The sequence below is a fragment of the Opisthocomus hoazin genome, unplaced genomic scaffold (assembly GCF_030867145.1).
Source record: "Opisthocomus hoazin isolate bOpiHoa1 unplaced genomic scaffold, bOpiHoa1.hap1 HAP1_SCAFFOLD_42, whole genome shotgun sequence".
NCBI lineage: Eukaryota > Metazoa > Chordata > Aves > Opisthocomiformes > Opisthocomidae > Opisthocomus > Opisthocomus hoazin.
Window position 1 is genome coordinate 2,214,290 of NW_027448984.1, and position 11,554 is coordinate 2,225,843.

General features: G+C 65.5%; 1 protein-coding gene across 3 annotated transcripts; it reads right to left on the bottom strand.

Moving 5' to 3' along the window:
* Positions 1–1,229: 1,229 nt before the first annotated feature.
* Positions 1,230–11,224, bottom strand: SLC8A2 (solute carrier family 8 member A2). 3 transcript variants are annotated; one of them, XM_075412330.1, is made up of 7 exons: positions 8,376–11,224; positions 7,136–7,239; positions 7,027–7,044; positions 6,188–6,309; positions 5,994–6,093; positions 4,681–4,959; positions 1,230–3,129 (listed from the first exon to the last, which is right to left on the bottom strand). In XM_075412330.1, the coding sequence occupies exons 1-7, from the start codon at positions 10,124–10,126 to the stop codon at positions 2,753–2,755; spliced, it is 2,751 nt and encodes a 916-aa protein (XP_075268445.1). In that variant the 5' UTR covers positions 10,127–11,224; the 3' UTR covers positions 1,230–2,752. The 3 variants fall into 3 exon arrangements, with proteins under 3 accessions (XP_075268445.1, XP_075268443.1, XP_075268444.1); XM_075412328.1 differs by having other exon boundaries at positions 6,188–6,312; positions 8,376–11,223; XM_075412329.1 differs by having other exon boundaries at positions 4,681–4,956; positions 6,188–6,312; positions 8,376–11,222.
* Between the last annotated feature and the right edge of the window lie 330 nt (positions 11,225–11,554).

An 11,554-nucleotide genomic window follows, 5' to 3' on the forward strand; every position in this document is an offset into this window, starting at 1 on the left:
AGCTGGGCTGTGCCACAGGGGCCTGCCGTCCCCTCCAGCACGCAGCCAGCACAGGGCACAGGAAGGGTGCTCCCAGCTGCGGCCACCCCGCGGGTCTCCGGGCATCCCAGCCAGGCCCAGCGTCTGCTGTTGCTGCACGGTCACTTCCCCGCACCGTGACGGGCTCCGGAGGGTTTCCCAGAGGAGCACAGAGGTCTGGAGGGGGTCTGATGGCAAAAAAAGAGTCACCCCCCCTACTGAGATTCCCAGGCAGCGAGTCCTCAGCCACCTCTTCCCATCCTGTCCCTGTTGCCCCCAGTCGCCCGGACCCAGCCAGCTGGGGCCATATCCCCAAGGGCATATGGAGATGCCAGGAGGACCCCAAGGGGCCATGGGGATGGCAGGAAGACCCCAAGGAGTCACTGGGGTGGCAGAAGGAACCCAGGGGTACATGGGGACCCCAGGAAGCCATGGGGATGGCAGGAAGACCCCCAATGGGATATGGAGATGCCAGGAGGAACCCAAGGGGCCAACGGATTGGCAGGAGGACCTCAAGTGGTCATGAGGACCCTTGGGGACATGGAGAGGTCAGGAGGACCCCTGAGGTCATGGGGACCTTCTGGGTACACGGGGATGGCAGCAGGACCCCAAGGAGTCACTGGGTGGCAGCAGGAACTCAGGGGGACATGAAGAACCCAAAGGGCCATGGGGATGGCAGGAGGACCCCAAGGGGCCATGGCGATGGCAGATGGACCCCATGGACCCACAGACACATGGACCCCATGGGGACTCAGCCCCTCGGGTGGCCCCTGAACCCCTCCCACCTGGCTGTGCGGTGATGCCGGAGCTCTGGAGGTGCCCAAGTGTGGTGACGCCGGGCAGCAGTTCCATGGCAGCTCTCGGGCTGCCAGAGGTGTGGGGAGACAGGGGCTGGGCCAGGGTCCTGGTGCCACAGCTTCCATGGATGCCGTGGGTCCGTGGGTGCCATGGGTCCATGGGGTTGGGGTGCCATGGGAGCCAAGGATGCTAGGGGTGCCATGGACGTGGTGGGTCCATAGGTGCCAGAGATGTTGTAGGTCCATGGGATTGTGATGCTATGGATGCCATGGCTTTGCGTGTCCATGGGTCCACGGCGCAGGCACAGACACTGGCAGACCTGACCGTTTACCGAGTGTTTCTTTGGGGCCGGCACCCACACCGACAGCGACAGCCCCCCGCGCGTCCCCCTGCTCGCATCCCCCCACCCCGCATGTCCCGTCCCCCCACCCCCCCCCCCACGCCTCTACGAAACCGGGGTTCAAACCAGGCCCCCCCGGTGTGGCTTTATAAAACGCTGGCGGTAAGAAATGGCCCCAGGGCTGGGGGTCCAGGGAGGGCAGTGGGGTGGGGGGCGGGGGTCCCTGAGGTGGCCACAGGGTCCCCGGGGTCCCCAGGGGAGGTGGCAGGGCAGCGGCCGTGGCTGGCACACACGTGGGCCTCCCCGTGACAGGGGACACGGGGGGATGCAGGGGCTCCCAAGGGGACACAGGGACCCCCGGGGATGTGAGGGTGGCAGGGGGACCCCGGGGGGATGTGGGGACCCCAAGGGCACGTGGGGGTGGCAGGAGGACCCCAAGGGGACACAGGGACCCTCGGAGACATGGGATTGGCAGGAGGACCCCAAGGGGACATGGGGTGACCTGGGGGCTCTGGAGGGGACATGAGGACCCCAAGAGGACATGGGGGTGGTAGGAAGACCCCCAAGGAGACATGGGGACACCAGGAGAACCCAAGAGGCCATGGGGACCATCTGGGAATGTGGGGGTTGGAGGATGACCCCAAGGGGCCATGGGGACTCTTGGGGACATGGTGATGGCAGGAGGATCCTTGGAGCCATGGAATTGGCAGGAGGACCCCAGGCAGACATGGGGACCTTCTGGAGCCATGGGGGTGCCAGGAGAACCCCAAGGGGACATGGGCATGCTAGGAAGACCCCAAGGAGCCATAGGGATTCTTGGGGACATGGGGATGGCCGAATGACCCCAGGGGGACATGAGGACCTTCTGAGGACATGGAGATGCCAGGAGGACCCCAAGGGGCCAACGGGTTGGCAGGAGGACCTCAAGTGGCCATGAGGACCCCTGGGGACATGGAGAGATCAGGACGACCCTGAGGGGCCATGGGGATGGCAGGAAGACCCCCCAGGGGGATATGGAGATGCCAGAAGGACTCCAAAGGGCCATGGGAATGGCAGGAGGACTGCTGAGGTCATGGGGACCTTCTGGGTACACGGAGATGGCAGGAGGACCCCAAGGAGTCACTGGGGTGGCAGCAGGAACCCAGGGGGACATGGGGACCCCAAGGGGCCATGGGGATGGCAGGAGGACCCCCAAGGGGATATGGAGATGCCAGGAGGAACCCAAGGGACCATGGGGATGCCAGGAGGACCCCAAGGGGCCATAGGGATGGCAGGAGGACCCTACAGGGCCATGGGAACCCTTGGGACCATGGGGACCCTTGGGACCATGGGGATGGCAGGAGGACCCCCAAGGGGATATGGAGATGCCAGGAGGACCCTATGGGGCCATGGGGACCCTTGGGACCATGGGGATGGCAGGAGGACCCTACAGGGCCATGGGGACCCTTGGGACCATGGGGATGGCAGAAGGACCCCACGGACCCACAGGCACGTGGACCCCATGGGGACGCACCCCCCACCCAGGTCGCCACGAACCCCTCCCAACCTGGCCGTAGGGTAATGCCGGGCAGTCCCCGTCCCTGTCCCCATCCCCCCTCAGAAGCCCTTGATGTGGCAGTAGGCTTCCAGACTGGCGAAGAGGATGTAGAGGAGCCAGAGGCCGAGGAATAGGCCAGCAGTGAGGAGTTTGGGGGTGCGGGGCCCCCCCAGCTCGCCCCCGATGTGGGGCCGGCGGCGGTACATGAGGACGCTGATGCAGACGAAGGCGAAGATGGTGAAGAGGGTGACGGAGAAGGCCAAGGTCCCCGTCTGCACCTCGAAGTCCCGGCCCTGCGCCGCCCAGTAAATGGCGGCCACGGACCAGGCGACACCAAGCCCCAGGAAGACGTTGACGGCGTTGGAGCCCGTCACGTTGCCGATGGAGGCGTCTGCGCACTGGTCCTGCAGCGCGGCCACCTTGCTGGCGAAGGTGTCTGCGGGGACGCGGGGACAACGGGGTGGTCACGTGCACGGGGACATGGGGATGTGGCATGGACACGAGGACATGGGGACGTGGGGTGGGCATGGGGACACGGGGTGGTCACGGACGTGGGGACACGGGGATGTGGCATGGACACAGGGACATGGGGACGTGGGGATGTGGGGACGTGGGGAAGTGGGGACGTGGGGTGGGCACGGGGACACGGGGTGGGCATGGGGATGTGGGGACATGGGCACATGGGGTGGGCATGGGGCATGGGGACATGAGGATGTGTGGACATGGGGACATGGGGTGGGCACAGGGACACCAGGACACGGAGACACAGGGGCATGGGAACATGGGGACGTGTGGTGGGCACGGGGACACAGGGACATGGGGATGTGTGGACATGGGAACACCGGAGTGGTCACAGACACAGGGACACGGACACGGGGGGGACATGGGGATGCAGGGTGGGCACGGGGACGTGGGAGGTGGGGGTGGGTGGGCAGGGGGACGCAGCCGTGTGGGAACAAGGGGACAGGAGCAGAAAGAGGTGCCATGGGAACGGGCCCCTGGGGACCCCACGTCCCGCCCCAGCACCCACAGCTCCCACCATGGCCCCATCGCCCCCTCCCCTGTCCCCTGTCCCCATCGTTCTGTGCCCCCTCCCCTCTCCCCACTGCCCCACCACGCTCTCCCCAGCATCCCCCATCCCCTCGCTCCTCTCCATCCCTCCATCCCCTCTCCCCATCCCTCCATCCCCTCTCCCCTCTCCCCTCCCCGTCCCTCCACCCCCTCTCCCTGTCCCCTCTCCTCATCCCTCCATCCCTCCATCCCCTCTCCCCATCACTCCAATCCTACGTCCCTCTATCCCTCCATTCCCTCTCCCCCTCGCCCCATCCCTCCATCCCCATCTCTCCATCCCCTCTCTCCATCCCTCACCCCATCCCTCCACCCCCTCTCCCTGTCCCCTCTCTCCATCCCTCCATCCCTCCATCTCTCCATCCCCTCTCCCCTCTCCTCGCCCCATCCCTCTGTCCCCTCCCCATCCTACCATCCCTCCATCCCCTCTCCTCATCACCCTGCACCCCCTCCCAATCCTTCCACCCTCTCTCCCCTCCCCATCCCTCCATCCCCTCTCCCCGGTCCCCTTTTCCCATCCCTCCATCCCCTCTCCCCATCATCCCGTTGCCCCTCCTCATCCTTCCACCCCTCTCCCCATCCCCTCTCCCCATCCCTCCATCCCCTCTCCCTCCATCCCTCCATCCCCCCATCCCCTCTCCCCTCCCAGTCCCTCCATCCCTCCGTCCCCTCTTCCCATCCCTCCATCTCCCCATCTCTCCACCCCTCCATCCCTCCATCCCCTGTCCCCATCTCCCCATCTCTCCATCCCTCCATCTCCTGTCCCCATCTCCCCATCTCTCCATCCCTCCATCCCTCCGCCCCATCTCCCCATCTCTCCATCCCTCCATCCCTCCACCCCATCTCCCCATCCCTCCATCCCTCCATCCCTCTGACCCCTCTCCCCATCCCTCCATCCCTCCCCGTCCCTCTCCCGCACCAGGGATGGAGGTGCCGAGGGCCACGAAGACGACGGCGTTGACGGAGTCCTTGAGGCCGACGGTGCAGCCGAAGTGGGCGGCCAGGTCGCCGATGAGGGCGGTGAGGACGCCGATGAGGAGGATGGAGACACCGAAGCAAGCCCAGCCGTTGCAGTACTCGGTGGGGGGCACGCAGGCGAAGAGGACCTTCCAGAAGACCGTCAGGAAGTGCATCACGTAGTCGAAGCAGGAGGGCAGCCGCTCCTCCCGCCCGTCCTCTTCCTCCTCCTCCTCGCCTGCTGAGGAAGGTCAGCGTCAGCCCGGCAGGGACGTGGCCATGGAGCTGCCTGGCCCCATGGTGGTGGCCCCAGGGTGCATGGTCCAAGGGTGGTGGCCCCAGGGTGCATGGTCCAAGCGTGGTGGCCTCAAGGTGATTGTCCCCAGGGTGCCTGGCCCCAGGATGGTGTCCCCAGGGTGCATGGTCCAAGGGTGGTGACCCCAAGGTTCATGGTCCAAGGGTGGTGGCCTCAAGGTGATTGTCCCCAGGGTGGTGGCCTCAGGGTGCGTGGTCCAAGGGTAGTGGCCCCAGGGTGCATGGTTAAAGGGTGGTGGCCCCAGCATGGTGGCCCCAAGGTGCATGGTCCAAGGGTGGTGGACTCAAGGTGATTGTCCCCAGGCTGGTGGCCCCAGGGTGTGTGGTCCTGTCATGGTGTCCCCAGGGTGGTGGCCTCAAGGTGATTGTCCCCAGAATGATTGGCCCCAGGGTGGTGGCCCCAAGGTGCGTGGTCCAAGGGTGGTGGCCACAGGGTGCGTGGTCCAAGGGTGGTGGCCTCAAGGTGACTGGCCCCAGGGTGCATGGTCCAGGGGTGGTGGCCCCAGGATGGTGGCCCCAGCATGCATAGTCCAAGGGTGCTTGTCCCCAGAGTGGTGGCCCCAGGGAGCTTGGTCCAATGGTGGTGTCCCCAAGATGATTGTACCCAGGGTGGTGTTCCCAGGGTGGTGTCCCAAAGGTGCTTGTCCCCACAGCGGTGGCCCCAGGTCCCTGGTCCCATGGTACTTGTCCCCAGGGTGCCTGGTCCAAGGGTGGTGGCCTCAGGGTGTGTGGTCATAGGCTTGAGTGTCCCCAGGACCACTTCCCCATGGCTGAGCATCCCCATGGCCATCTGTCCCCAAGGCAGCGGGTCCCCAGGACCAGGTCCCCAGGACCACGTCCCCACGCTGAGCATCCCCATGGCCATCTGTCCCCAGGGCAGCAGGTCCCCAGGACCACGTCCCCACGGCTGAGCATCCCTGTGGCCATCTGTCCCCAGGGGATGGGGAACAGGGGTCCCACCTGCACTGACGGTGATGGCTTCCAGGAACTGCTCCCGCCAGGAGTGTGTCCCAATCACCATGGCCAGGTTGGTCTTCTTGATCAGCTTGTCCACCGTGTTCTGCGGGGATGGGGGGGGTGAGGACGCACCGGGTCCTGTCCCCGTGTCCCCCCGCCCGCCGTGTCCCCCAGCCCCCTGTGTCCCCGCCAGCCACCTTGAAGTCATAGGACTCCTCGATGATGATCTCCAGTTTGCAGTTCTCGCCCAGTATGGGTTTGCCCATCTCGGCGATGCGCCGAGCCTCCTCCTCCTCCGCAGAGAGCTTCCGGTCACCGTCTGCTGCAGGGACACCGCGTGGGGACATGGCGTGGGGACACTGCGTGGGTATGGGGACATGGCACGGTGACACGGGGCATGGGGACATAGCATGGTCATGGGGACGCAGCACAGTCATGGGGAGACATGGCATGGGGACACAACATGGGGCATGGAGACATCGCATGGGGCGTGAAGACATGGAATGGGGACACAGCACTGGGACATGGAACGGGGACACAACGTGGGGCATGGAGACACGGCATGGGCACAGAGATGTGGCTTGGGGACATGGCGTGGGTCATGGGGACATGACATGGGGACACGGCGTGAGGTGTAGGGACATGGCATGGGGACACACCACGGGGACACAACATGGGGCATGGAGACACGGCATGGGCATGGAGACATGGGCATGGAGACATGGAATGGGGACATGGCTTGGGCATGGGGACATGGCATGGGGACTTAACGCGGGTCATGGCGATATGACATGGGGACACACCATGGGCCATGGAGTCATGGTATGAGCATGGAGACGTGGCATGGGAACATGGCTTGGTCATGGGGACATGGCTTGGGCGTGGGGACACGGCGTGGGGACACACCATGGAGACACAACACAGGGACACGGCGTGGGCACATGGCATGGTCACGGGCACGCAGCACGGGGACGTGGCGCAGGACACGGGGACGGCAGGATCCGAGGACGAGGAGAAGGGCGAGGAAGGCTCCTACCTTGGGTGAGCAGCAGGGCTGCGGAGAGAGGGAGAGGAAGGTGGTGAGATGGCACCGGGGCTTTGCCCACCGAGACCCCCGGCCCAGCCCTGCCCGGCCCCGCCCATACCCGAGATGCCCCGTTTGAGCCAGCGCGGCTGCCCCAGCTCGATGAAGAAGTTGTCCTTCTTCTCATACTCCTCGTCGTCCACGATCTTCACCTGCAGAGTCTTCCTGAGGATGGGGGGGGGGGGGGGGCACACGGCGCCATCATTGCCACCGTCAACGTCACCACCGCGCCCAGGGGGACCCGCGATGCCCCGGGGGCGAGGGGGGCCGGAGTCGGCCACGCAGGCCATGTCCATCCCCCTTCTGCCCCACGGGTCCTACGCGGAGGGGCTGGTCCCTGTGGGAGTGGGGTGTCCTCGGCACGGGGTGGTGACGGCCAGCCAGAGCCCTCTCTGTCCACACACCCATTCACCCATCTGTCCATCATCTCTGCAACCCACCATCCATCCATCCATCCATCCATCCATCCATCCATCCATCCATCCTTCCATCTCTCTAAGCATTCATCTATCCATCCATCCATCCATCCATTCATCCATCCATCCATCCATCCATCCATCCATCTCTGCAACCATCCACCGATCTATCAATCCAACCACCGATCCATCCATCCATCCATCCATCCATCCGTCCATCCATCCACCCATCCATCCACCCATCCATCCACCCAACCATCCATCCACCCAACCATCCATCCACCTCTCAAACTAACCAATGATCCATCCATCCAGTCACCTCTCCAACCAACCAACCATCCATCCAACCAATCATCCAGCCAGCCAGCCACCTCTCCAACCACCCAACCATCCACCTAACTATCCACCCAACCATCCATCCAACCATCCATTCACCCACCTCTCCAACCATCCAACCATCCATCCACCCACCTCTCAACCATCCATCCATCCATCCATCCATCCATCCATCCATCCATCCATCCATCCACCTCTCCATCCACCTCTCCATCCATCCATCCATCCATCCATCCATCCATCCATCCATCCACCTCTCCATCCACCTCTCCATCCATCCATCCATCCATCCATCCATCTCTGCAACCAACCGACCGTCCATCTCTCCATCTCTCCATCCATCCATTCACCCACCTCCCACCCCCCCACCAACCCCTCCAAGCAGAGTGCCGGGGCCGAGCGTCCACAGGCCGCGCATGCACACGCCGTGCGCCCACCCCAGTGAGCCACGCACCGCGCCGCCCGTCCCGGTGTCCCCAGGGTGACGCAGGGCGGCTCCCAGCATCCCCCGCTTGTGTCCCCCCTGCCACCATGCCCGCAGCCTCTCACGCGGTCTCGTCGTTCCTGAACTCCAGCTCCCCGCAGGCGTCCTCGTAGTGGACCCCACCGCCGCGGGCCGTGCCCTCCACGGTGCGGTACGGCAGCAGGACGGTGCCGCGGGCGCCCGAGCTGCGGACCACCTTCACCTCCACCGTCCCCTGGCACTCGCTGACGTGCAGCAGCCGGTCCTGGAAGGTGAAGATCCCGGCGTGGTCGTCGTCCAGGATGGTGACGGTGGCCACCAAGGGGGCCACCAGCCGGCCCTTGGGGTGCTCGGCCGAGTCGGTCTCGAACATGCCCTCAGCGTCGCCCACCCGGAGGTTGAGGAGGCGGACAAAGAAGTGCTCGTCCTCCTCGAAGATGTCGTCGTCGATGATGCCGATCTTCAGCTCCTTCTGGGTCTCCCCCGGCTTGAAGATCAGCGTCCCCTCGCTGTACTCGTAGTCGGAGCCCGCCTTGGCCGAGCCGTCCTCCGTCTTGTAGTCCACGTAGAAGGTGTGGTTGGCTTCGGCACCGTGCTGGCAAGCCACCGAGAGTGTCACCGAGCCACAGTTCTCCAGGCAGTGGTAGAGGCAAGGTTCGAAGAAGATGCGGCTGCAGGTCTCCTCCTCGGCGTCCGAGGGCACTTCCAGGAGGGTGGAGGATCTCTTGGAGAACTCGGCCACATGCTTCTTGAGGATGTTGCCCGCGCCGGTCATCATCCGGGTGGCCTGGATGCGGTAGAAGGCTCGGCTCTTCTGCTGGTGGAGCAGGGCATAGTAGTTGGCCATCTCCACCAGCTGCTCCAGCTCCTTCTCGGGGTGCTTCTGCTTGAGGTCCTTCAAGATCTGGATGACTTCCCGGCGGCTCTCGTCCAGTTCCTTCTCCTCAGGTGTCGGGGCAGGCAGGGCGGGTGAGGCGGTGAGGCCGGAGCCTTCGGCCTCGCGCCGCTCGGGAGGCGGGAAGCCGCCGTCCATCTCGATGCCCTTGGGGAGCTCGCCCTCGGTGCCGATGATGATGCCGCTGCGGGGGTCGGCGCGGTAGCGCTTGTAGACGTACTTGTAGAAGAGGAGCCGCTTGTCGGCGGCCCAGGCGAAGACCACGCAGACGGGGAAGAAGACAAGGGTGAGGAGGGCTTCCCAGACCTGCACCACGCCGGGGGAGATGACGGCCAGGATCAGGTAGAGCCAGATGTAGGCGAAGATGCTCCAGGAGGCCGTGACGAAGAAGACCCGCAGGTGTTTGATCTTCCGGCTCTCGCCGCTGGGGATGACGTAGACACAGACGGCGATGACCACGAACATGTTGAAGGCCGCACTGCCCACGATGGTGCCGGGCCCCAGCTCGCCCGCTTGGAAGTTGTGGCCGCAGACCTCGATGACGGAGAGGAGGATCTCAGGGGCCGAGGAACCCAGGGCCATCAGGGTGAGGTTGGAGACCGTCTCGTTCCAGATGCGGACGGTGCCGATGCTGGTCTCCCCATTGGCCTTGGTGATGGTGATCTCCTTCTCCTTGGAGGTGATGACCTCGATGGAGGCCATGAAGCGGTCGGCAATGATGGAGACGCCCAGGAACATGTACATCATGGCCACGAAGTAGACGATGGCACGGGCGGCCTTGTCGCCGAAGGAGGGGTTGTCGGGCTGCCAGACGGGCAGCAGGACGCCGGGCTGGCACCGGTTGGAGCCCTGGCACGTCCCGTTGGCCTCGGCCGCCGCCTCGGGGGCGCAGGGCTCGGCCAGCAGCAGCGCGGCCACCAGCGCCGCCCGCCGCGCTGCCATCCCGCCGGCTCCCACCTGGGGGCGAGAGCGGGCTCAGCGCTGTGGGGCTGGGGTTCGGCTGTGGGGTGACGCTCAGCCGTGGGGCTGGGATGGAACCACGGGGCTGGGGACGTGTCCGTGGGGTGATGATCAGCTGTGGGGCAGGGACATGGCTGTGGGGCGATGCTGAGGCATGGGGCTGGGATGGAACCATAGGGCTGGGGACCACGGCCGTGGGGCGATGCTGAGCTGTGGAGCTGGGATGGAACCATGAGGTTGGGATGGAACCACGGGGCTGAGGACCACAGCTGTGGGGCAATGATGAGCCGTGGGGCTGGGATGGAACCAAGGGGCTGAGGACGTGGCCGTGGGGTGATGCTCAGCCATGGAGCTGGGATGGAACCACGGGGCTGGGATGGAACCATAGGGTTGGGGACCACGGCCGTGGGCGATGCTGAGCTGTGGAGCTGGGATGGAACCATGAGGTTGGGATGGAACCACGGGGCTGGGGACCACAGCTGTGGGCGATGCCTAGCCGTGGGGCTGGGATGGAACCATGGGGTTGGGGACCACGGCTGTGGGGTGATGCTCAGCCATGGGGCTGGGATGGAACCACGAGATTGGGATGGAACCACGGGGCTGGGGACCATGGCTGTGGGGCGATGCCTAGCCGTGGGGCTGGGATGGAACTTTGGGGCTGGGGACCATGGCCATGGAGCGATGCTCAGCTGTGGGGCTGAGATGGAACCATGGGGCTGGGATGGAACCACGGGGCTGGGGACCACAGCCGTGGGGTGATGCTCAGCTGTGGGGCTGGGACATGGCAGTGGGGCGATGCTGAGCCATGGGGCTGGGATGGAACCACGGGGCTGAGGACCACGGCTGTGGGGCGATGCTCAGCCGTGGGGCTGGGATGGAACCACGGGGCTGGGGACCAGGGCTGTGGGGCGATGCTGAGCCGTGGGGCTGGGATGGAACCACGGGGCTGAGGACCACGGCCGTGGGGCGATGCTCAGCCGTGGGGCAGGGCCACAGCCGTGGGGCGACGCCGAGCCCCGGCCGCCCGCGGTTCCGGGGGTTTGTGGGGTGCGTGGGCGCTCCCGGGCTCCTCCCTGGCAACCGCGTGGTTCCCATGGCAACGCGGATGGGAACGGCGAGAAAAGGGGGCGACGGGAGGGAGCTGGGGGGACCCCCCCAACCCTAAACCCCCCCCTTCACCCCCCGGGGCCGACAGCCCCCGCCGCCCTCCCCGCCTTCAGCCGCCGTAATTAATGTAATCGCCTCATTAGCGGCGTCGGGGCGAAACAGCAATTAAACCTTCCGGGGGGTTCCGATCCGGGGGGCGACGCGATTCCCGGCGGCGGGAAAACCCCCGGTGAGGGACTGGGGGTCGCGGGGTCACCGGGTCCCGCCCAGGCTCCAGCCCCCCCCCATCGCCCCGTTCCCAAG